Here is a 26,718-nt window from a genome sequence, read left to right as displayed (position 1 = left end):
ATAAATAGACACCAGGAAATGAATGTTTGTATAGATGATGGGAGAATGGAAGTGGTTGATTCTTTCAAGTACCTGGGAGTAAATATATTACTGAACATGACAAGACGTGAGGAGAGGAGAGTCACACAATAGGATAGGCTAGACACAGAGCAGGATTTGTGTCAAGGGATGATAAAAGGGTTTGATTGTTTTTATATGTTAATATGGAAATGTGTGAATGGACTGTTGATCCGACTCCCCTTATTAGATGCACAAGCTTTTGTCAAAGTAGGGGCCAATGATTCGTAACACTCAACTTTAGAAACCCATCGCGGGCAAGACTTAAATTACTTGGGTGAAGCCAGTAACTGTATGGGTCCTGGGTGGAGCAAGGTTTACTTAAGCTGTTTGATTAGAGACTTTAATTCTCAAAAAATCATAGGGTAAAAAAAAAACCTGTTTTTGGTGCAAGTGGCCAACGGAGAGGTGGCAGACAGGGACTCGAGTTAATATATGAAGGAAAGAGATAAACAAAAGATAGGATTCATGCCAAACAAGGAGAGAAAAAAACACAACCGGGCAAGGATATATCGACACATATTGCAAGGCAGTTGACATTGAACATTAAAATGGACGATGGACCCAAGGTGATGTAGGAACGGCTGTGTGTAACATAATGTTTAATATTAATATCGTTATCATTGTTTACGCAAACTGAACTTTTCCTTTTCCTTAATGACTGGCTTGTTTTCTTTATAAACAAATTTAGTGTGAAAATTCCTTTATGTATATGAAATAAATTTATCTACAGTTCACACAAAGTTATGACACTAAAACCAGTTGGTCCACTAAGGCAGACTCTTATTCTATGTGGCATCTTTTAATTCCAGCCTCCACTTTGTTGACTGTTCTGGTTTCCATAATTCTTCTTAAAAGGAATGTTCAATTTCTCCTTTCTTGGGAAATGTCATAAATATAATTGCCCTCGTACACCTTGTAAATGGTATCCTTACGAGTTGACGGTATCTTATGTTATCATGGGGTTAGTGAATCAATCAACTTATCAAAGAATTCTCTGTCTGATTAAGTTATCCTTTCGATCAGTTTGATTAACAGAATAGAAATGGGAACTTATATACTTTGCTCCATGGTCCATAGTGATCATTATGTCAGGGACCAAATGAAACAGTTGTAAAGTTCTAGAATTCCAGACCATGCCTTCTAACTATCAATGTCTCAATCATCCCTTAAGAAAATTTGTGTTAACTTTTGAATCCAGGTGTCCCAGCACATTGAATTTCATCTTGATCTTCTCCCAGTTGAAGTCTACTTGCAAGTCAGCTCTAGATTCATTTAGGTTGGATTCTTTGAAGCTTCTAACAAAGTTCTCCTCAACTAAAATTTTAGACTGGGACCCCTAAATAGTTGATATCATGTTTGGCAATATCTGTTATCATTCTTATAACATTTTGTTTGCATAATCTTATGATGCGTGTATAGAATAACATATTAAGCATTTTTAATGACTATCTAATAAAAGAAAGTCACATAGAGCCGTTCATTTTTATAATTACTATTTTTAACCACAGGTCTATTATACACCACTGGATTATATTACGTTCAAATGCTTGATGAATATGAACAGTCCCGTTCATACACTGCATGGGTTGGATCTTTGGTCAATGCCTTCTTCATGCTTGGAGGTAAGAAAATCAAGGATTTTCCCATTTAATCTTAATTTATCAACTTATATATCAGTTTTGACACATATACACAAACAGTTGCTTAAATAACACACTATATATATATATATATATATATATATATATATATATATATATATGCATACATATATATATATATATATATATATATATATATATATATATATATATATAAACATCGAGTCTTGCATCGTGAGCCATACACTCCAGTTTTCTGGAGTAATTTTGCATAAAAAAGGTTTTGTAACAAACATGAAATAAGAGAATTAAGTATGAATTTAATTATCAAGTTTTCTAAACTCCAAGAAAGGTAAAAATAAACTTAGAGGTAACACAAGGCCTTACTATATATAGTACAGTCAGCTCTCCCTATTCGCGGGTTCTTACTTTGTGATTTCGTTTGTTCGCGATAAAGAGAATCGTATAACCCATTAAATAAAATATCACATACTCACAGTTTCACGATAAGTACTCTTGGGCCCAATGATTTCAAACTGATTATGAAGTGCCTGATAGTCTCACCCTGGACTTACATTTGGACAAATATACTAGCCTAATGATTGCTACTAATGTATTCCAAAACTATTACACGTTGTAAAGGATATAATCTTTAGAACATTATTCCCAAAATATTTTCAAGTATGATACCACAAATTCATTTTACTGAAAAGGTTAGTTCCTGTTCACCAATATACAGCCATGAGTAAGATACTAGCTGAATGTTATCTGTTACAGATATCTGCCACAGCATATCCAAATTCAAAATACTTTTTTGATAATTTTTTAACAAATGACATATTTTGCAGGCCCAGTCAGCTCAGCCTTCATTCAACGATACGGATGTCGAGCATCTCTGATGTTTGGTTCTGTGGTAACGTCAATAGGTTACATCATCTCGGCTTTTACCAACTCCTTGGAGCTACTCTTCCTGACCTATGGTGTTATAGTAGGTGAGTGATCATATGGCAGGGTCAATAATTTTGACACCATGTCAGCCCCTATATGCTGTTTTCCTCGCTAATTAATTTATTTTGCCACATTTGTCTTATACATGTGGAATAGGAATGATTAACTGTCTCATAGAAGTATTGAAACCCTCCTTTACATCCTAACCTTGTGGAAACGTTCCTTATGCTTGTCCACGTCAAGTCTTTATTTCAGGCTAAAATTCGATGATGGCTTAGGAGTATCCCTGGCAGGCTGACAGCTGGTGGGTGTTGCAGGTCACATCTAGCACTACCCAGGTCTTCTGCACAGCAGCTGTCGCTCACCTGCACACCACCACCTTTCCCCCCCCATTTTTTTTATAATTGTTTACAGCACTGCACCCAGGGGTGGCTGGAGACCGCTTGCAGATGGAGGCAGAAGACTTAAGTAGCAAGACGAGGTTAACGAAAAAATCCAAATTCCCCGTCAAACATCGCTCACTTGTTGGGACAGATGATGATGATGAGGGTGAGATGATGATGATGATGATGATGATGGGATGATGATGATGATGATGATGATCTTGATGTGAGGATGTTGATGATTTCCTCTTCGGGGGTTAATGATCACTTTTAGGAGAAAGGGAGAGATGTTGGTGCAGATATCAGGTGCGTATAATTGCGTAGGCATTTTTGGGAAGCAGGATATCATTAAAGTCTTCCAAAATCTTCCCAAACAAGTTTTCTGATTGGAGATTCTTGTTTGTACAAAATGAAATTTGGTGTTTGTAATATTTCAGTTTCTCTGACAATGTTGTTATAATGTCAATATGGTATGTATAATGAATTCATTATCTCTTACAGCCTTTCATAAGTTCTAAATACTTTTCCAATGATTTTCTCCAAGCTCAGAGCATGCTTTCTTCTTCCATATTCCACTTTATTTAATTGTTGCTAAATAGTTAACATTCCCAACATTTCTTCACAAGAAAGAGGTAGGAACTTAAGTGCTTGCTGCCTTTAGTGCTGCTTCTGATACAACAGACTCCCAGAGTGTCTACCAGGTATTCTCCATAAATTCTAAAAGCCACAATCTGAACTACCAAAAAATTAAAGGCTGGTGCAATATTAGCTGGAAATACTAAAATTTTTATTGCATTTGCACATCCATTTGTATTTTGGCCATAAAATGCATCCGAATGGTTCTTATGCTTATCCTTTTTCTTAAGGAATGGCTGGCCTAAGTTGATATACAGATATGGAGATCTTATTTTTGCATGGCTTGCTTACAAGAGAGAAACTCAAAATTTTATGTTTCTTTTGGTATGCAATACAGTGCCTAGTGGAACTCTGTCAACTACAGAAGACAGTATTTTCTTAAGAAATATACTGTAATTAGCAGAAAGTTTTGATTCAATAAAATGGAAGTTGGTACTTTCTAAATTTTGACAGTTTTACCCAGTTAGTATAATTATATTGTATTATTATTTATAAACATGTTTTGAAGCCTAATTTTTGTATTTATATGTACTGTAAATATACATGTAAAGCATTCCCTTTCTTCACACTAGAACGTATAAAAACTGGTAAGACAACATGCCAGGGAAACGTCTATAATGTCTAAACAAATTTAGAAAAGTTTCTAGTTGTCCTTTGACTACCAATTGGGAGATTCTGTATACTTGGAATATTTCTTTGAGAAGAGGAGCAGCTGCATTATAAATGCCTCTGTACTTTTACTCTATTATATATAAAACAAAATTTAGTGAAGAAATACTAATACTTTTAGGATACAAAACAGAATCAAAGTTTAAATATTTCTTTTACATAATGTCTAATTTTGCTGTTAGATATGATTTTACTTAGGATGCTCTACTTTTGTTTCCAAGAACAAACCTTTGCCCCAAATGTTTTTTTGATGGCATTAGCAAATGTATCATAACCATATACACTTCACAGGAAGTTAGAGAAATACAGAACTGTTTAGGTAGTATAACACTTCAGGGACCAAGTCTGTGTTTCAAGTATGTCAAGCACTTAAGTATTTTCTTATCATATACTCACAGTTAAACATCTTTGCATTTCTCCTCTAAAAAATACATTTCCTGTGTCCCTCTCCTGAATGGGTTTCTTAAGAATCAATTAACCAAAAGACAGAATCTTTTGAATTCATATTATAAGGAAACTCCTGTGAGGAGGAGTTGATAATCTATAATGAAATTGTCTTTGAAGTGGGATGTATTAGTTTTACTTTAAGAATTAAACTTATCAGATAATATCTAATCTTCCAAATAATTGCAAATTCTATTTTATATATTTCCTTGTGTATTTAGTGTTTTACTGAAATTGCTAATATAAATTATAATTCAACTTCTACAATGTAATGACCAAGTCACCTTACATTTTCCAAGCAATGGGTGTTTGCACCTGGTACTTTACAATGTACCTTAATAATATAAGTCTTATGATGATTTTCTTTTAGTTTTGATCTTTTGTTAGTGAAGGGGTTGAATTAAAATGTCCATTGCCCATATGATGCAGTGTGTCGCATCTCAGGAGAATGCAACGATTTCCATTGCTCTCCGCTCTGAATTCCTAGTCTCATTATTCCTATCTGTTTTATGTTTCCTACTATATTTAATTTTCCATTACCCCCTACACTACAACTTCTCTACAACTCCTACTTGACCACTTTTCTAACCTCGTATTCTTTTGAAATCTAAAGGCTCAAGTTTCTAATTTTTTCACTTAATTTTGAAGAATAATTTTCCTTTCTATCCTTTTCACATTATACAATGTCCCACACAAATAAAAAATTGCTTGGATGCTTACTTTTGATTTTAGATTTTTACAATCTAGTTTTGATAATGAAATATTTTAAGATTTAAAATTCAATATATTTTGTTGAATTACATAACTGTCACTGGAACCTCTAATGTTGATCTTTTCTCGCATCAGCCGACTGAAAATTACTTAATTGTAAATATTTGAATATTTACATTACGTATACTATTAATGATGAAATATATCTCTGAAATTCTGATTCTATTACAAAACCGTCCAATGCTTCACAGAAAGCAACTGTTCTCAGTAATTTCCTCATTGTTATCATTCTACACTGTAATGAACAATCTATAATAAAAACAAGATAAATATGTTATCAATTACCTAATGTTTACATGTGGCAACACAAAAGAAAATTAACCGATATAAATATAATAATAATAATAATAATAATAATAATAATAATAATAATAATAATAATAACGGTCTGGTAATGTGCAGAGTGACATAGTGGCATTTCAACACAACACACACGCTGATGTTCTTTAAATCAAATAGTACACACTAACAATCGAGATATAATGTCCCAAATATGGGAGTCGAATTTCCAAATAAGAGCCCGTGCTAATACAATGTGAGCTTAACTTTTAGCCTAATGCCCTTGGATGTTTCAGCTGTTCTGAAAGAAAATTATTCCTACGATAGTAAGACTTAGGTGTGAAGATTGCTACTGATAGCATTCTCTCTGTAAACATGAAACTATGACAACCATTTCTCGTCTAACACCAGCATTGTATTTTTTCATCAAATACCGTGAAAATTAAACCTTTTTAAAAGTACGCCATGGACTAGTTATGCTTAAATATTTACATTTATTACCTCCGGCAAGTAAGTTGGAAGGAGGTTATGTTTTCGCCCCTGTTTGTGTGTGTTTGTTTGTGAACCGCTTCCAGGCCCCAATTTTAATCGTAGAGTAATGAAACTTGCAGGGATTAATTGTTATGCAAAAAGCTGGGAATGATTAAATTTTCGAAAGTCAAGGTAACAGTCAAGCAAAATGTCCAATTCATGTAATCAGCCAGAAGTTAGGACATCGTTGTCATTAAGTACATGTTATCGCCATACATGAAGTGTAGAAGCTTGATTTTGTAATTTGTTAAAAGTCTTGCTTTTACTGGATTTCTACCTCAAAACCTATTGATCAATTCCAGACATCAACTTAAGGTAACAGCCTCTTCTTTAAGCAATATATGGATATTTAAAACAAAATTACATCACCTACTTACTGCTCTACATTAGGTTAAAAGCTAACAGGCCTTTTGGAAAAAAATACATAAAACAGCAATGATCTGAGAGCGAACATCCACAAGATTTTTGTTGCTAGACGATCAAAATACACGAGCAATTTCAAATATGATACCACCAACATTTTAGTTTTACACAACAGAGGTCTCAAAATACTGCATTGCAGACCACATGAAATATATTTTAACTCTCTGGAACACAATTGTTGACGACTTTCCATTACCAGTCACTTGAAAGTCAGTAAAGGATATCAAGTATATAGCTTCCAACACTCAAAATTGAGGTTAAAGACAGCATTGAAATTAATATTGATAAGTCTTGACTCATTTCTGTTAATGAAATTTTATCAGAATCAACTGGTAAGGAATATAAGGTCATTACAAAATACATTTTTCGCCTGTTAGCACACTTGCCATCGTTTTTGTCATTTACACAAATCTGACACAACTGTTATATATTGGATTCTGAGACAATTAAAGCCAATAAAAATAAAGGAGTACAGGAAAGTAATTCTAACAAAAATAGTTGACACAAATGCCTAGGTTATAGAATGTGATATCAATCACATTATTTCATATTGTATCAATGACTATTCTACTCACGCAATGCATGTATGATCCTTCATTGTTAAGATGACAATGACAGGAACTGAAACTCCAATACAAAATGGAAGGACATTCATTTGTAATGAATAATCTCTGACTTGCATCCACCTAAACACACACACAGAAAAATATAGATAATCTATTAGTCTATTACTATTTGAATATTTCATGCTCACTTTACACTTACCTAATAGCAGAAAGGGCCCCCAAATGCAACAAATAACTTCGTGGCAGTACTGTAAGAAAACAAAGAAAGAAGGTTAGCATCGAATTACAAAATATGCAGTAATATACTTAATCATTGCTTGACATGCAAAATACTCTTAAAATTTTAAATACAAAAGCAAGCATATAAGCAAATAAAAACAACAACATGATCCTTTTCTTTATACAAAACCACGCTTCTATTTTCTCTTCTCATTCATAAGGTCCTCTCATCCCCCTAACTGAACTTCTGCTCCAAAAATACCTCCCGAGACAGTATTTGAGAGTATTTTTTTTTCTGTTCATTCCAGCTTGTGGAATGAACTTCTGCTACTCTGGCCAGATAATTGCCCTGGCTCAGTATTTTGACAAAAAGCAGTCCATTGCAACATCGGCTGCCATGATCGGGATTGGAATCGGAATGTTCTTTCTGGTAAGTATATCTATGATAGACGAATAAGCCTTATTTTCTGTAAATATCAGACTTTTATTTAGAAAATTTTACAATTTGGTTGCTGTCCAGATGGTATACCGTTCAACTTTATCTCTATTTACTTTACCTTCACCAAATTCTCTTCAACAGCATATTTCTAACATTGTCTTGCACTTGCTTGTGCTGGAAACCCAAATTTCTTTTCACAATCTTTATTATCGACTTTGCCTTAAAAGGTTCCTTACCAAGATACCTTCTCTCATTTATATCCTGTAGTACATGACAACTTCTTTCTCATATCTACTTATAGCTCATTACAACTTCGGTATTTTCGGTAATGTAAACTGATGAATACTTGGTGAGAGTACAAGTTTAGTCTTCAAAGAACTTCTGACTTATTATTACATCTTAAAATTAATATTGCGTCAATAGGCGTATGAGGAGTGGATGATTATTCATTCAAAACTTGCATCTTATAAAATTACAGATTTGACTTAGCATTTTATATGAAATATCAAAATATAACAATCTTATTTTTTTTCCTTAACAGAGTTCATTAACCGAATATACAGTCATCGAATACGGATGGCGAGGATCCTTTATATTTAATGCTGGACTTAGTTTACAAATCGCCATTCTTGGTGCTCTGGTATTCCCAATCCATCTAGAGATAGAGGAGGAACCTGAAACACTTCAACAACAAATGAAAACTCAGCCAGGCTCTGTTATTACTCTGAATAAGGGTCTGCCACCATCCAGAAGTAGGGCACTTCTAGAAAAAACCGTGAATGACAGGTATGTATCTCATTCTATTATTATTATTATTACTTGCAAAGCTACAACCCTAGCTGGAAAAGCAATTATTATTACTACTTGATAAGCTACAACCTCAGTTGGAAAAGCAATTATTATTATTACTTGCTAAGCTACAACCCTAGTAGGAAAATCAAATTATTATTATTACTTGCTAAGCTACAACCTCAGTTGGAAAAGCAATTATTATTATTACTTGCTAAGTATTTGTTTTTTGGAAAAGAAAGATGGAAATTTCAGCCTTTGATCATGAAATACATTTATTAAAAAACTTGAATGAGCTCTTTAATCAAAATAAAAACTAACTGAGATTCATATGACTCCCATATGTCTAATCCTGATTTTGTCTTTTGAACAGATCATTCTCCAGCTTGAACATGTCAATGGGGGCTAGTTATCTCTCCCACTCTCTGCTGAGTCTCTCAGACCCTAAAGCTCAGTACAGAGGTCACAATGAACTTGGCCTTAAATCCAATCAACACAGCTTTTGCTCTAGGGGGTCTCATTTTGGTATCAGGTAAGGTATTCTTTCCTATAAAGTTTATGTTAATTTTTTTTTTCGCGACTCAATATATAATAAAATATCATTTTACAAAATTTGTGCACACATATAAAGTATTTTATTATTATCATTATTATTAAATAAGCTACATCCCTAGTTGGAAAGCAGGATGTTACAAGCCCAAGGGCTCCAAAAGGGAAAACAGCCGAGTGAGGAAAGGAAACAAGAAAATAAATAAACTACCAATTTATATAAGAAGTAATAAATAAAAGCTATAAAATATCTGGAGATCAGTTACGACGTTAAAATAGATCTGTCATATATATACTGTAAAAAGAATCATCAGCCTGTTCAACATAAAAACACATACAAACATATGTACACACTGGATATATACACACACACACACATATATATATATATATATATATATATATATATATATATATATATATATATATATATATTTATACATATACTTAAATATATCATATTTTATACATATTCAATATATATGTACATATATAAAGTATTATATTTTATATACATATGTTATATATATATATATATACTGTATATATATATATATATATATATATATATATATATATATATATATAGCCACATGGTAATAGCATTCTTTACTACGAACGTTTTCCCATTTCAAAAAGGGAAAATTAGGTTACTGATTAACGACCTTCAATACAATCCCCCCCCCTCCCCCCAAAAAAATAAAATGTTTAGAATTTGTGGAAACAAACCCATTGTAATGTTTGACATTTTTTTTCCTTTTCAGGTCAAATGCCTTCAGCTTCAGTATTCGAGGGTCACATGCTGGTCTATCTCAGTATGACTTGCATCCTAATCAGTACAGCTTCCATCAGAGGGACTCTTATCAACCGGAATTTGGTATACGATCAAACAATCAAAGCTTTTGCTCTCGTAAGGGGTCTCAGGTGAGCAGACAGCACTAATCGTTATTCTGCTATACTAGTAATATTACATATATATAAAAAAAAATCACATACTAAGCAATAAGAATTTTTAGCATTAAGTTTTCCCACTTCACGGCGGATCGCAATGTCTTATTAACAAATCAGAATTCTTATGAAAGTTTATGCTATGTCATATGATACAAATGTATGCTTCCAAATACTGTACATGGAAATATTACTCAGCTCTTTGGTTTCCTGAAAATTTCATTCTTCATTTTTTACTGTGTAAGAATAAAGCCAAAATCAATTATTGACATCTTCAGGCTGGAATGAGTGGCTTAGCTTCCAACCCAGCAAGCTTCTGCATAAAGGCTTCCCAAATGGAACTGAACCAACACCAACTGCCTCATGACATGGAAATGGAGAAGCCTTTTGGAGCCGAGTATGGTCCATCTGGTGTCCCAAGGGCAGTTTTTCTTATTCGTGAGGAAGACTGTGACCTCAGCTGTTGTACTGATGACCATGAGGAACCAGGGACCAGCACTGCCCATCAGGAGGTATAACTGATATGTCCAAATATATTTAGTGTGAATAAGATTAAAACAAGGAAATGGCTATATTACTTCCAAAGCACATTAAGCTTCCGAAATGCTTAAAGCACATCTCAAGTTACAATGAAATATATAAACTGAAATTCTTCCCGACAATACCACAAACTATTAAACCTGTTAAACCGTTGTTTATCAGTGAAAAAGTACATAATAAAGTAAATAGTTTCTTAAATTCGGTCTCATTTTTTTTTAGTATGTAAGATTAAGTCGACTGTCATATTTTCAGCATCAAGAGCAGAGGTCAACATGTACCAAACTCTTTGAGAAAATGAAACTCCGCACCCAGCTAATGGTGGCTACATTTAACAAGTAAGTCAAATAAAGTAGATTAAAATAACTCAACTGAAAACACTATATATAGTTCAAGAATATTCCAAGAAAATGAACAATTTGGAACAAAATTCTAAATCAAATCAAATAAATCTACTTCATTCTACTAAAGGCAATCCATACGCTTTTCTATATAACATCCATTTTCTCTTGAACTATACAATCTTATTCCAATCAAAGCAACAAATCACTAATCAACATCTATCCAATTTAACAGAAATTCTGCAGATCATCCTCTGTTGGATCCCCGCTTTTGGCTCATGGATTTTTCTGTGTGCCTTTGTATGCTGGGAACACTCACCATCCACATTATATACAAGGACTTCACAAATTATTTGGGAGTTGGGGAACATTACACCGTAGCTTTATCTGGCATTGGTATTGGTGATGCTATAGGACGAGTTGGCACTGGGTTCCTTATGTCATTAAAGGTGAGTTTAAGTGCACTGTAACTCTATACTCAATTAAGGAAATTTATGTATGCTCAAGAGATATTACAAGTATCCATCAGGATCCATGGTATGATATGCAGCATGACTGCAGATAAAATTGATGATTAACTTTCTGAATAACAAATATGAATAACTCTATTGTAATAAAAATGCACTATACTCTTCTGAAAAGTTCTCTAAGAACCCCGATGTTTTATTTTCTTTTCAACTTCCATTTTAGGTTACTTTTACCAGTTATATTGAAGAACATCATAAGATTTTCCTTTTATAATCCTGACGATGAGTTATCAATTAAATTCAGTGGGAGGGCATCTACATGGGATACGGCCACTCGATCATGTTATACATGATAGCATGACGGCAATATATAAGAAAAATAATGCTTACTTTGTCAATAAGAATGTGAGAAATTCCCCTTACTTCAATTTTACATGAAAGTATGTACACAAAGTCTATATGTGCTTATATGAAAATCCTTGATACTGGTGCATATCTGATTTATATCAACTTTCATCTTTTCCAGTTCATCGATCCAATCTTTACTTACGGATTAGCACAGCTTCTTTGCTGCTTCGTTTTAGTGGGCCACTTGTTTGTTAGTAATATGCCAGGACTTCTTGCCGTGTCTGGTTCGTTTGGACTGTTATATGGCTCACAGAATATTTTGATCGCTATGGCACCATCGGAGGTCTTTGGAAGAGACAAGCTGGTCCTAGTTTTTGGCCATATTCTTTTCCTTGGTGGCGTTGGAGCTCTACTCGGTGCTCCCATAGCAGGTGAGTAACATAAAAATCATAAATATATCAACAAAGTAAGGAATAAGTCTCTCTTATCTTAACTACACGAATTGATAAGAGGACAGTTCAAGGCAAAAGACAAATAGCAAGACATTTCATTCAATTTTTCATGCTTACAACAAATAAAGACATCTTGTATTGTACAAATATGAGCATGTATATGCCTAGGGCCCTTCATACAAGTTACACAGACCCAATATTAAAGGCCCAGGCCTACCTGCAAGTTTCATGCAAATTTTAGCAATAGGATCAGAAAATCATTGAGTAAAGCAAAAATGTCCTTAGAGGGTATTACATTTTTTGGGCTCAAGCCATGTCGTCCTGATGGAAGGTTCCTAATAGTAGCTTCCAAGGGATATATGAACTACAGTGATATTCCCAGAGAATTTACCTTTAGGTCTCCAGAATTCTAACTCCTGGCGCGAATATCCTTAGCATTCTCTAAGGATATCGCATAAATCAGGGGATGTATATCTTGATACGACACATAGCGATCTTCATCCCGAATAGCGTTTTCACTTCGAGGGGGAAGAGTAGCACTTTTGGAAGGGGAGCCGTTATCAAGGTTACCCTATTTCCCATACTACTATTGAATATCAAGATGGCGGTCATTCCTAATTTTGTAGCGAATTCGCACAGTGGTGTTCCCTGTTGATCTAACTTTTTCGATCAATTCTGCGAGGATTATTATGCAATCTCCAGCTTCTTTCGCCTCTGGAAAGTTGAGTATTGATTCTTTACAATGTATATATCTTAGCTCCTGTTTCGCTATGGGCGCTGTTGTTCATTAGGCATGTGTTATTTAGTTAGTAGAACGATTTTCCCGGTTGAAATAGCATCAATTAATTATGAAAGCTATTTAGGCATAATTATACTTGTAAAGATATTTATGGTATGCATAATTTTCCTCTTTCTGTGTCGATCGTGTATGTTACAGTTTCGGTGATTTAGGTAACCGAGATCTCGTCTTGCCTAGGTAACCTAACCAAGGCGATGTAGTATACTTTCTGACATTTCCTCGTTTACCCTCGTGTATCGTTTTATCAATTCAGGCGGAGATAGATATCTCCTAGAATTATTATATAAACCGATACTCGTCTCCAGTGGAGATTTAAGGGTAATCCCTCCTTCCCTCTGAGTGTAGCCTTAGGCTACAACACTAGTTAGTCTTACCTTCGAGCAGACACTCAGGTTTGACTGGACTAGTGTTTTCTGTCTCTTCCCTTGGCCGGCAGATAGCAGGCTTTGGGTTTCGGTCAGAACCTCAGAGTATATGGTCTTTCCCGGCAGCTGTAGTTATTCCCCTGCTGGACTAGGCTGCTGGCATAGGAGGCTAGACCTCCCTAGGCCGCACTTGAAGTGGTTATATGTTACCGCCACCTTCTCCCTGCGGTCTAGAAGACTAGTCCTGTGCTCGCAGACCCTAGGCTGAAGAATAGACATTCTTCTGCCGTCTAGGATGGCGCCGGCACTGGAACTCTGTTTCTCCCTTGGTGAGAGGAGGCGGCACTGCCGCCGTCCCCTTAACTGTATTGGCAGACCCTAGGCTGGAGAATAGATATTCTCCTGCCGCCTAGGATGGGTATGGTAGGACCGGCAACCTCATACAGGACCCTTTTCCCTCCCCCCTCTGTCCTTTAGTGATGGCCTAGACATTGCAACTCTTTGGGCCGTCGTCCTGAATTCTCACCGATTGCCGGCGGGTTGCGGTGCCGGCCGGGCTCCTACATAGCAGCTGTTTTCTGGTTGCCGGCGGCCATGATAGCTGTCGGCGGCCATGCCGGCTGCCGGTGGCCATGACGGGTGCCGGCAGCCATGCCGGCTGCCGGTAGCCATGACGGGTGCCGGCAGCCATGACAGCTGCCGGCGGCCTTGATGGCTTCCGGCGGATATGCCGGCTGCCGGCAGCCATGACGACTGCCGGCGGCCATGATGTAGCTGCCGGCAGCCATGATGTAGCTGCCGGCAGCCATGATGGCTGTTGGAGGGAAGTCTCTTCTGTCACCAAGGTTCTTCAGTCTTCCCTTGGACTGCCAGCCACAAGTCCTGTTGCCGGGGTACTAACCCGGCAGGCGCCGATAGGTACTGACTCAGCCGGCGGCATGCCGACTGTACCAGTGCTGCCGGGTACTAGCCTGCTGGCCATGTACCGGCTGTACTATGCCAGCGATTGTACTTGTGGTTGGATGGAAGCCTGAATGATGCATTCTCCCCTTCCATTTGAACCTTCTTTCTGGTGAAGGCAGTAAATTATATATTTACATCCTTATTTAGTAAATACATACACAGTAATAAGGCAGTCCTTCACTTCATGCTTTCTCTCTCTGTATCAGCTAGTATGCTGGCCGTACTGTGCCGGCAGGGACTAGCTATGCCAGCTATATGCCGGCTGAATTACAGTATATGTTCATACAGTAGTCAGTATATTTGCAGTATAGTATATACTGCAGATAGAAAACTATTGTATATATTATACTAGTAGTTATACTCCAACATATCTTGGGTATCCTTGCCCAGGTGTTTGCTGAGACCAATATTATATTGAAAGAATAGAATTTCTTCAATACTCTGATTAGAAATCAGTTTACATTTTACCTTACAATAATAAATAATTTAGAAGGGCCAGTGGCAGTACATTTTCTTTCCTTAAAGGTTAGAACCTTTATCTTTGAGCTTCCGTGATCAGGAAACTCTATGGTTTTAATATTGGAAGGGAAGGTCACAGCAAATGGGCTGGGTAGAATACACAAATATGTGTCTTTTCTATTTCCTAGCCCAGTCGGCGTCATGCCGGCTGGACCGTGCCGCCAGATGCTAGCCATACCGGCAGTACACTGGCTGAGCTACAGTATATAATTATACAGTAGCCAGTAGGTTGCAATATAGTATATACTGCAAACAGAAAACTATAGTATTATTATACAGTAGTTAATTTCTAACATATCTTGGGTACCCTTGTGCAGGCTTCTGCTGAGACCGAACCTATATTGAAAGAATAGAATTCCTTCAATACTCTGATTGGAAATCACTTATCCTTACCCCACAGTATTAAATAATTTGAAGGGGCAGTGGCAGCGTACACTTTTTCTATTCCTAGGGGTTAGAACTCTTTCGTTCGAGTTGCCTTGATAGAGGAAACTCTTTATATTTAATACTGGGGGCAGGTTACAACAATTGCTTGCAAGGGATACACAAGTATGTGTCTCTCACTATTCCTTTCTAGCTTACTATCCTAAGCTATAATAATTAAAAGATGACTATTACATATTGCTTATCAGGTGAGATAAACAATTGTATACTCATTCTGCTTTCCTTTCTTTACAGGAGGAACCTCAGATGAAATGTGTTGCAGTCTTCTGCAATATTAAGAGTAAGTACTTTTACGGTCATAATGCATGCAGGTTTCATGCCCCCTGCAATATTATTTCCGAATCCCTGCAATACTGGGTTTTGATAATCCCAAGTCAATGGAGTCTAGGGATGCGGCACGTAAGAAACTACTTAAATTGGTAAGAGGGTTCCAGAAGATCTCTCCGGAACCATACCTACCTAACGATAGGATGCGTAGCTTACTGTTCCCGAAAGCAAGTAGTGAAATAGTGGTGCCCCAGGCGCGATTTGCACCTCCCTGCGTCAGATAGCAATCGGGACGGAGGGCAGGAAGGCACCCCTGGAAGAAGATGACGATGTCATGTCGGAATTGCTTCCATCTGTGCCGGCCCTGGAGCCGTTAAAATCGACGTCTTCACCTTCTACCCCTCTATTAGACAAAATGGGCCAGTTACTGGCCCATCTTACGGGTCTAATGGAAAACTTTCGCAAACAAGGCGAAACAAAGGAAGCGAAACTCAAGATAGAGCTCTGTGAAGCTCCACTCGTCGCCTCTAGAGGGTCATACAAGCGACCCAGAGACCTTCCGACATGCTCCAAAACAAATCCCTGGAGGTAAGCGGAGCTTATGCCGATTTTAGACGGCAAACTCTACATCTCAGAGAAGATGGGAGCTGTTCCTTTAGACGAAATCCAGTTTTGGCCAAGATTTAACGCTTTCCCTGATTGCTTCATTCGACTGAAGCATGAACCAATGTCAGAAAAAGAAACGGAATCGAAGGAAGTCATGGTTCTCGACCATGATAAGGCACAGCCTATCTTGCCAAGTAGCCTAAGAAAGGCGGGTTACTCGGTGTCGAAAGTGTTCGCACTAAGTACGAGACACCCTACCTTTCTTGCTCCTGCTTCAATAGCATTCCCCTTTACGTGGAAGGCATTTAAATCTGTTGCCAAGGCAGTGGAGGCAGGCAAACCATGTCCTGCACTTGAAGAGTGCAAGCCTCTGTCACTAGCCTTAACCATGAAGGAGAGGGATTGGATGGAAGTCCACTTAACCTTTTCAGTAGGGAAACTAGACGCGGACATCGAGGGACGACAGTTTAGCGAGAATCTCCCTAAACTTTCTGAGTTTCTTTTGTGCAAGGAACAAGAGACAAAGGAGAGACTTACAGCCTCCTTATCCCTACAAAACTGCATAGAGATGTGTTCAGCCCATCAAAGTACCTCAGATATGCTCATGGTCTTGGCCAAAATGCATATGGCTACCTTAGTAAAAGACCTATATGCCTTTCTGAAGGCTAGGAGAGCCTGTAGGGAGTTCGTGTTTGCTTCCGCAACAGTGAAACATGAACCCAGGAAGCTGATATCTTCCAACATCTGGGATAAAGACCTCTTTCCAAACGAGGTAGTCAAAGAGGTAATCGAGAAAGCCACCACGGAGAATAGGAACCTTCTCCAGAAGTGGGGCATCTCTTCAAAGAGGAAGTCTTCCATGGAGATGGGTCCCCAACCTAAAAGGAAGACGAAAAAGTCTAGACTTTTTCCTCGGTCTGTTCAACAACATCCCACAGTTTCTATGACCGCGGTGCCCCAGGCAGGTGGTCGAGGAGGTAAACCTTCTGATCAGTCGAAGCAAAGAGACGCTTCTGGTAGGAGGGAGGTTCCAACAGGATCGCTGGACCTTCGATCCTTGGGGCCAAGGCCTAATTAAGATTGGACTAGGATGGAAAATAGACATGCCTCCACCATCATTTCCTCAACTCTTCCAACACTCCAACCCCTTTTTAGAAGAGTATACCCTATAGCTCTAGAGCATACAGGTGATAAGGAAAATAAAATCCATCGAATTCCAGGGAAGGCTGTTTTGTGTTCCCAAGAAGGACTCAAGAAAACTCATTCTGGACTTGTTGCCACTCAACAAGTTCAAAAGAAACAGCAAGTTCAGGATGTTAATCCTTCTACACATAAGGACCCTATTACAAAAAGGGGCATTCACAGTCTTGATACACCTGACAGGTGCCTATTGGCAGCTTCTAGTCAGTCGCCCCCTCTCCTCCTACCTAGGATTCAAGGTGCAAAAGATAGAGTATGTCCTAAGAGCCATACTCTTCGGACTAAACACAGTTCTAAGTATCTTCACGAAATTGGCGGACGCAGTCATGCAATAACCATGCCTAGAAACGGTTCAGGTAACAAAGTACCTGAACGAAAGGCTGGTGCGGGCAGCACCCGAAGCGGCTGGTCTGCGAGCATCCAAAGAAGTAATCCAGTTCCTGAAACATCAGGGATGTAAAATCAGCTTCAAGAAGTCTCGATTCTCTCCAGCTCAAAGGTTTCAATGGCTAAAAAAACCATTGGAACCTGAGGTCACACTGGCTCTCCTTTCCCTTAGGGATGTAGAAGGAGATCGCAGGGTCGGTCAAGAGACTACGGTAATCTGTCAAGATTTCAAGACGCTAACAGGAAAGAGTACTGAACTCTCTCCAGTTCGCAGCAGTAACTGACCCAGTGCTAAGAGCACAGCTGAAAGATGCGTTAAGAGTCTGGAGAAGATACGCATCAAACGCTCGAAGAGGTCTAAAATGACCGATATCGGTCTTACCTCGATCGCTTCTCAACCCATGGTCGAAGGCCAAAAGCCTATTGAGGACCGTGCCCTTGCAACTACATCGACTATCGAAGATCATCCGCATGGATGCCTCGACGGAAAAATTGGGAGATCCTTCCAAGGAAAGGCAGCTCTAGTGGCTCCCAAATAGTCCAAGAGCAACTGGTTCCCTCTAGTGAGGGAACTGAAGCTGAGGCTGACCCTTGTACTGAACCCAGCACTATCTCAAAGGGTTCAGAAGTTAGTTACCTTCGATTCATCACAGAGAGCCCAAACCCTTCATTTCATGATTTTCTCGCCCTAGCGGTTAAGAAAAGATTTGGGATCTCAGAAGGCAATATAGACTTCCTAGAAGAATACAAGTCTGAGTCAACTAGAAAACAATATGAGTCATCTTGGAAAAAGTGGGTTGCTTTTGTTAAAGCAAAAGGACCGAAAGAAATTTCAATAAACTTCGGTCTGTCCTTCTTTATCCACCTTCATAATCAAGGTCTGGCAGCTAACACAATAACTACGTGTAAGTCAGCCTTGACTAGACCTCTTCTAAATGCCTTTCAAGTGGATCTGACGAATGAAATCTTTAATAAAATCCCGAAGGCATACGCTAGGCTTAGGCCTGCAGCACCTCTGAAGCCCATCTCATGGTCTTTGGACAAGGTCTTACATTATGCATCATCTATGAACAATGAAGATTGTTCTTTCAAGGATCTAACCCAGAAGGTTATTTTCCTGTTCGCTATAGCCTCAGGGGCTAGAGTTAGTGAAATAGTAGCCCTATCAAGAAATGAGGGCCACATTCAGTTCACAGAAGTGGGAGAACTGAATCTCTTTCCTGATCCAACCTTTCTCGCCAAGAACGAGCTACCCACTAAAAGATGGGGTCCCTGGAGAATCTGCCCTCTGAAGAAAGATGTCTCTCTATGTCCAGTAGAGTGTCTAAAGGTCTATTTTTGTAGAACTTCAGACTTCAGGGGAGGACAGCTCTTCAAAGGAGAAACCTCTGGATCGAACTTATCCCTAAAACAACTGAGGGCGAAGTTCACCTACTTCATTCGCAGAGCAGATCCTGACAATACACCCGCAGGTCATGATCCAAGGAAAATTGTTTCATCACTGAACTTTTTTCAGTATATGGACTTTCAGCGTCTTCGCTCATATACTGGATGGAAATCATCCAGAGTGTTCTACAAACACTATGCTAAGCAAGTCTATGAACTGAAGCATTATGTGGTAGTGGCAGGTAGTGTATTAAAACCTGTCGTCTAGTACTGCGATGAACAGTTAATTGATTGGGACTATCAATTAGGGTGAAAAGGTGTTGACGCTTCCGGTGTGATACCTTTTAAGTGAGTGTCACCATGGTGACACTAAGTCTGTTCAAAATCTCAGGTGTGGAATTATACAGATAACACTTGTGCCGTGTGTACGTAGTACACAGTGTTGATAGTATACAACATTTACAGAAATTATTAAGGAAAAATTTATTAAAATTTTTCAGTTTTAGAGTGGCACTCATCATTTCTTCCCTTTCAAGGAAGGAAAAATAATTTCTGTATACATTGCACGTATAATTCCATTAACATGTTGCATTCGTTTCACTCGTTATACCATTTAGTCATTTATTAGAAATAAATACCTATTAGAATGAAATTGTGTCTTTTCTCGCCCTGCAATTTGCACATTAAAGATGCCAGAGTTCTTTTAATTACTTATTTAAGTAAACCTCATATCATTGTATGCTTACAAACAATGGATATAGTTGACACTGATATTGTTCCGACAATATATACAAACCATGAGACCGTTTGTATATTTGGTGGATACTTATGTTTGTTCATACAATATATGCTAACCTTGAGGCCCCTTTTCTACTGTCTAGTATGACTCTTCCCTGTAGGAAGCAGGAAGCACTAACATTGTCTATGATTAGTGGTAATGACGGATAACGGTAACGTCATTTGTCTCAATGGTCCAGATGACAATAGAAAAATTGTCCCAAGGTTAAGGCATCGATGAAAATCCACAGATACATTACTTTCTAGTAATTCTCTGGTAAACTTCCATCAGGACGACATGGCTTGAGCCCAAAAAACGGAAAACTATCTTTGGGTGAGATAGCCATGTCGTCCTGATGGACCCACCCTCCTTTTCCATAGGTAAGGCCTTCGCAGAATCCCTCCCGAAACTACTATATCTGTAGCACCATGCTCAATGCTACAAGGAATGACCGCCATCTTGAATATGGCGCCATCTTGACACTCAATAGTAGTATGGGAAATAGGGTAACCTTGATAACGGCTCACCTTCCAAAATTGCCACTCTTCTCGAAGCGAAAACGCTATTCGGAGTGAAGATCGCTATGTGTCGTATCAAGATATACGTCCCCTGATTTATGCGATATCCTTAAGAGAATGTTAAGGATATTCGCGCCAGGAGTTAGAATTCTAGAGACATAAAGGAAAATTCTCTGGGAATATCATTGTAGTTCATATATCCCTTGGAAGCTACTATTAGGAACCTTCCATCAGGACGACATGGCTATCTCACCCAAAAATAGATTTTTCGCTTCGCTCAAAATCCGTCTAGTATGTACAAAAAATGTCAATAGAGAGTATTATATTTAAGATGTATAAAAATTATTCATAAGACAAGTGCTGTAATGCTAAAAACAGTAGAATTAATTTCCAACGTAACTACAAAAACATTACATGTTTTCTCTTATCTTGGGCAATAAATAAATCTGATGTAGCCTCTCAATATATATCCATCGAACTTTGATATCTATTTTACATGGGAATAGGACTCACTGGTCCTATACTTACTCTAAATTACAAGGACTTTTTAGTAAGGCAATTAAAACTTGGAATAGACAATAGTATAAATCAATTTCAAAATCACACTTCAGACACCATAAGTCAAGTTACCATAACAGATACTTTAAAAAACAATATAACAATAATCTTTAGATGGCTGAAAACACTGATCAAGTACAGATAAAGGAGACGTCAAATATCTATACCAATATTTCTCTACTCTCAATGCATTATAAGGTACCTTATCAATTTGAGCAGAGTAATATTAATCAAGCCACTGAGTCTATAGTCTACTAACTCGGGTTTCGTTTGTTAAGGAAAGATATTCTTGATTTAATAGGATAAGTAATCTATAAAGCTTATTGATAACAGTCTCTTCTCATTTAATTTCAGGGGCAATCGTCGATGCTACAGGAATGTTCGAGTATGTAGTATTGTTTGCTGTAACTAGTCTGTTTGGAGGAACTGTGCTTATGTTCATCTGTTACCTCATTCATCGCCACAAACAACAACAAAAGAAGAACACAAGTGACGAAGTGTAAAAGGTGCACAGAAAATGATATGGTGCTTCCAAAGATACTAAATATACTGAAGGGATGAGGGTTACATTGATGGTACTACAATCTTGTAAATTTCCATACACAAGATTACTTCCCATCAATGCATTATGAAAATTTTCCTTGATATTTGACACTGTAGTATACAGTGCGAATGGAAGGTATAATACCCTCAAGACTACCTCAGATTTCGTTGACTGACAAATGTACAGAAAATGTACGAGTTGTTGAATAATTACAACATGATAGACATGCAAACTGTATTAAAAAGATTATAATAAATACACAATGATCTATAGTAATGATAAAGAAAAATCCAAAGAGAAAGTTTTATAAAACCAAAATGGTTTAGATAAAACACAAAGAGGGTTTTACTTGCTATTTCACAGGCAATTTAAGCAGTGTGTGATAAAATAACATATCAATTTGTAAAAGCACCTTTAATAAAGGTGGTTTACAAGGAGTCTTTTTTTTTTTAAATTAAATGCCTCGCATGTGCTAAAGTCAGACGTGCTCAAACCTATATAACACTCATAGTTGACAGAACATTGTAATTAAGAGTTTAACACGTACTTTTAATTCAATAACTATGAAAGCGTTTTCAACTAAAATTTTCTTTTGTTCCTCATTCCAAAATCCTGCACACACTATGATACATAATAATAATTGGCATGTGGTTGTTGTTGTCAAATGCTAATATTTTGAGGGCGTTTAAAAAAAAAAACTTTGAGTTATCCATTGGTCTTTCATTCATTATATCTAAAATACCGTAACAAATGAACTTGTTTTGTTTGCCATAAGCATATGGAAAAGATCTACTTTAGCACAACTAAGCAGAAGGCTACGTATTTTGGTGAACAACTAACAATGATGGTCTTGTATATGTGTAGCGTTTGTTTGCTAAGCAAATAAACTCATTTTGTTCTGTATCAGGAACACCACCTGAAAATTGTGATCTTTTTTAGCATAAATTTATTTATGCTGACTTAGTATACACTTATAAAAAAAATTATTGTTACTTCCCAAAGAATACGGCTCAGCTGTGATAACTGTGCTTTGTTTTTTTATTTCGTCCGATTATTGTTTATAAAATTATTTTTCAGGGTGTGCCTCCCCTAGTGGCTATATTGTGTCGCCATTCATAGTGTGTCATTTTGCTAGTTATAAATTAGACTTTTCAGTGACAGATGTCAGAGCATGTAATGCTCAGGCTCCTACCAGAAACCCATGGGCAGACGCCAAAGCCTGCCTACCGCCAGTCACTAGTCTTAATAAAAGCACTCAAATTCCGAGTTAGGACATTAGGACTGGCGTATCCTGATTGTGATATTACGATAAATTTGTAAATATTAGTGGATTTCAAGATCTGGCTTTCTATATTTAGAAAACCCATTTGAAACCACTCGTTATCAAGCTTAGTACTTACTGATCAAACATTTCAAATGTGGTGTGCAACACAATTTTTTCCATAATTTTGGATACCAGCATCTTCAGGCTGGTTTATCTACTGGTTCTTTTTTCCAGGGAAAGGCACCAGCACCGCAATTTATCTCCAACAGAGGCTCGATCTGTTAATCACTTAGCTTCTCTCCAAGGTTAGATGTACATTGTTCCTTATATTGCAGCACATCACTAAAAATGGTGTCTACCTAAGAATGTCAAATTGTTAACTTTTCATGCTATTTCTCGTGATAAATTTCTAATGAATACTGCTCTTATGTAAATATGAGCTTTCCAATTCTTAGAATTGTTTTTATCTATAAAAGTGATTAAAATCCCGCTATTGTGCACGAGTTTTGAATCAATAGATTTTTAAGGAATCTTAATTAAATATCAATTATCCACTTGACATAAGTAAAAATGTATGGTTGTGACTGAATTCGTGTCATTCTGTCTCACAAGTGATATTCATACTTCATTCATGAATATGTTAACAAATTATCTGGCCACTGAGTAACTTTATTCATCTCGTTGATTATCCAGCAATCCATATGAAGTGATATTTTATTCAGTGATATAGTGTACTCCAGAAATATGTAGTGTGAACTATTTTTGAGCAAAATAAGATTGAATGTATGTTACTTCTATCTTAATTAGTACTGTACCTTAGAAATATAAATATATATACATATATAGTTTTACAATTTTCTTTTTTTAACTACAAGATTAATATGCTGGTATACAGGCTGCAATTAAAACGTGCTTGTCTACTTTCAAATGACAAAAATATTAGAAAAGTTTTATATATTGTAAATAAAATTATATGTTAAGTGTGCTCTTAAGTAGGGATGAAAACTCTGATAATTTTGTTTCGGCTTTTCACAACCCGGTCATTACACTTTGACGCCATAATTAAGTGTTAAGTGGTGATGATCACCATATGTGAAAATGTGACCTAATATGACTTTATGTCGACCTCTTCGGTGTGATTTTGTGAAAAGTACGGTTACCTCTTAAATGAAAGTATTGTTTACGAAGTTTCTCTTACTTAAACCAAGTGACATAGAAAATCTTTTCTCCAGTAAATGGAAGTTACGTGCAATAGTACAACAATTTAACAATTGATAATTTGCATTGTTACATACAAGTACAATTAAGTTCGAAAATTTGTTAAATTTTAGCAATATTTTTTACTTTTATAATACCTATTATATGCTACTATTCCTGTCTTACATTTCTTCATGTACTCTTGTTAGAAATGCCTTACAGTGCTAACTGTGAATAGCGAATCACAAAAATACTGTATTTATTGTAAATGTACTATGATTAAGAGTTGTACAGTAAGTCCTTTTCTGTAAATAGAAAATAAAACAACAATCATGAGCCTGATTTTCTTACCCATTTTAAAAATATTAGTGCAAGTTTCATTCTCACTGCAATGACCATTGGAACTTTTCATTTCAATGAGGTACCCGAATGTGTTCTCACTCCAGACCTCACCATATATAATATAATATAATATATATATATATATATATATATATATATATATATATATATATATATATATATATATATATATGGTGCTTAGGGTGACTCGAACTCCAGTCCGCCAAATCGGTAGGCAGGGAACTTTCCAACAGGTTACCACAACTCAGCATTATTATTGAAAAAAAGAAATTTTTATTTGTTAAATGTCTTTATTAAATTAGAATTTCCTTTTTACGTAATCATGAGATATGGCTGTAGTTTGCCAGTTTGGCATATGTACTGATTACGGGCATGACTACCATTGAAAGAACGAAGGTTTTGAAAAAAAAAAATAAAAAAAAAATAAAGTTCCTGAGGATTCTAAGATCAGCACCCACCAAACTCCTCTCAATTGAGTAAATTACAAATTTTCCTGACTTTAGGGACTACAAAAGTAAAAATATTGATTGAAATTCAGTACCTCTGAAACTATGATACAAATAGTCCACGTTCTAAAATGATATCCTTTAGTGGGAACTTCATACGATTACTGATATGATTATAAGCATACTGTATTAAGAGCAGGTAACTTACGGTTTTTTTTACCCTTTCACTGTCAGTGGTGAATTCAAAAAAACTTATGTAGAAAAATCTTTCAAGATCAGACAAACCCTAGATAGTTGATATTTAATGAAAAGATCTCATCAAGGCCTTTCCCATAATAATAACTTACTATAATTTGGGTGATTTTAAAAGATGTTCCCCTTTTTCAAACTTTGACAAAATCACTAATGGCAGTGAAAGGGTTAATGTCATGCATCCTACTGTAAATACCTTGATATTCCGATGACGGTAAGATCTACATAAAAAAAAATATTTTATTAGGTAGTACAATATTGGAATGGTCTATGCAGTATAGAAGAGTGGTTTAGCTTCATCTCTAAAAATTAGGCCTATAGAATTTCAAAGAATCACTACTTTGTTATAATCAAACAAAAACTATTTACAGAATTTTCACTACATTTCTTTTGTGTAATATTAGAAGCCTGTTTCCGATAAACATTACACACAGGATCTAAAATAGAATTTGTAACCAGTCCCATAATTCACAAATTCAAATTGCAATGGTCAAAGGAATAAGTAACATAATATCATAATCTTGCAAAAGCCACGTTAAAAAAAAAACACAAGGATGTGAGGGGAAAATCGATAAAGCAGTGGTCCCAATCTTTGAATGATGTTCATTGAGCTGTGAAATTTAAAAGATTACTTTACTGATGTCAACACAGTAAATGTGGGAAGCAATGGACTGACCTGACAACCTTATGAGATTCAGATAACATCAAGGACTTTCGTGCATATAAAATTCCTTGACAATCCAATATCAACATTCGTAGAATACAAGAAAATTAATAAAGATTTCAATGGAATGTGGTACTAGGATGAGGTCTGCTGGTTGGAGTTCTCTTGCTTGAGGGTACACTCGGACACACTATTCTATCTTATTTCTCTTCCGCTTGTTTTATTCAAGCTTTTTATAGTTTATGTAGGAAATGTTTATCTTGATGTTGTTACTGTTCTTAAAATAGTTTATTTTTCCTTGTTTCCTTTCCTCACTGGGCTACTTTCCCTGTTGGAACCCCTAGGCTTATAGCATCCTGCTTTTCCAATTAGGGTTATAGCTTAGCAAATAATAATAATAATAATAATAATAATAATAATATTAATAATATTGAGGGATGGTAAAACTCCGCTTCTCCAAAAGCTGGAAGAAAATTCGAGGAGAATTATCTCTAAGGAATTTCTTGATAATTGTAAAATTTATGTATTTTTACTCAATTTTCTATACATTTTCATATGCAATAACAATGAGCAACTAGAATTTATTAATCTGTTCACTTTTTTAAATCCTAAATGAAGACATTTCTATTCTCGACTAACTTCATGACATTAATGTCTTCATTATTGTTTCAACTTTTCCCGAATTTCATACATATTCAGTTTTAAAATGTAACCAAAACTAGCAATATATCATGAAAAATAAAGGAAAATTATGACTAAATTTAAAGACTCGGCGATGAGAAGAGCCTTCCCGGCCCC

The 26,718-nt window shown here is 36.5% G+C and overlaps 1 protein-coding gene across 3 annotated transcripts in view; it reads left to right on the top strand.

The window, feature by feature from the left end:
* LOC137641470 (uncharacterized) overlaps positions 1 to 24,525 on the top strand; it is a 76,803-nt gene extending 52,278 nt beyond the window's left edge. For all 3 annotated transcript variants that reach the window (XM_068374059.1, XM_068374058.1, XM_068374057.1), the window contains exons 4-14: positions 1,569 to 1,682; positions 2,510 to 2,653; positions 7,839 to 7,960; positions 8,511 to 8,755; positions 9,132 to 9,290; positions 10,072 to 10,231; positions 10,534 to 10,767; positions 11,048 to 11,130; positions 11,369 to 11,582; positions 12,127 to 12,379; positions 21,545 to 24,525. In XM_068374059.1, the coding sequence (XP_068230160.1) occupies positions 1,569 to 1,682; positions 2,510 to 2,653; positions 7,839 to 7,960; positions 8,511 to 8,755; positions 9,132 to 9,290; positions 10,072 to 10,231; positions 10,534 to 10,767; positions 11,048 to 11,130; positions 11,369 to 11,582; positions 12,127 to 12,379; positions 21,545 to 21,693 (1,877 nt within the window). In that variant the 3' untranslated portion in view covers positions 21,694 to 24,525. The remainder of the gene's footprint in view (positions 1 to 1,568; positions 1,683 to 2,509; positions 2,654 to 7,838; positions 7,961 to 8,510; positions 8,756 to 9,131; positions 9,291 to 10,071; positions 10,232 to 10,533; positions 10,768 to 11,047; positions 11,131 to 11,368; positions 11,583 to 12,126; positions 12,380 to 21,544) is intronic.
* The last annotated feature ends 2,193 nt before the right edge of the window (positions 24,526 to 26,718 follow it).

This window comes from Palaemon carinicauda, chromosome 5 (genome assembly GCF_036898095.1).
Source record: "Palaemon carinicauda isolate YSFRI2023 chromosome 5, ASM3689809v2, whole genome shotgun sequence".
Lineage (NCBI taxonomy): Eukaryota > Metazoa > Arthropoda > Malacostraca > Decapoda > Palaemonidae > Palaemon > Palaemon carinicauda.
This window is presented reverse-complemented; position numbering and strand designations above follow the sequence as displayed.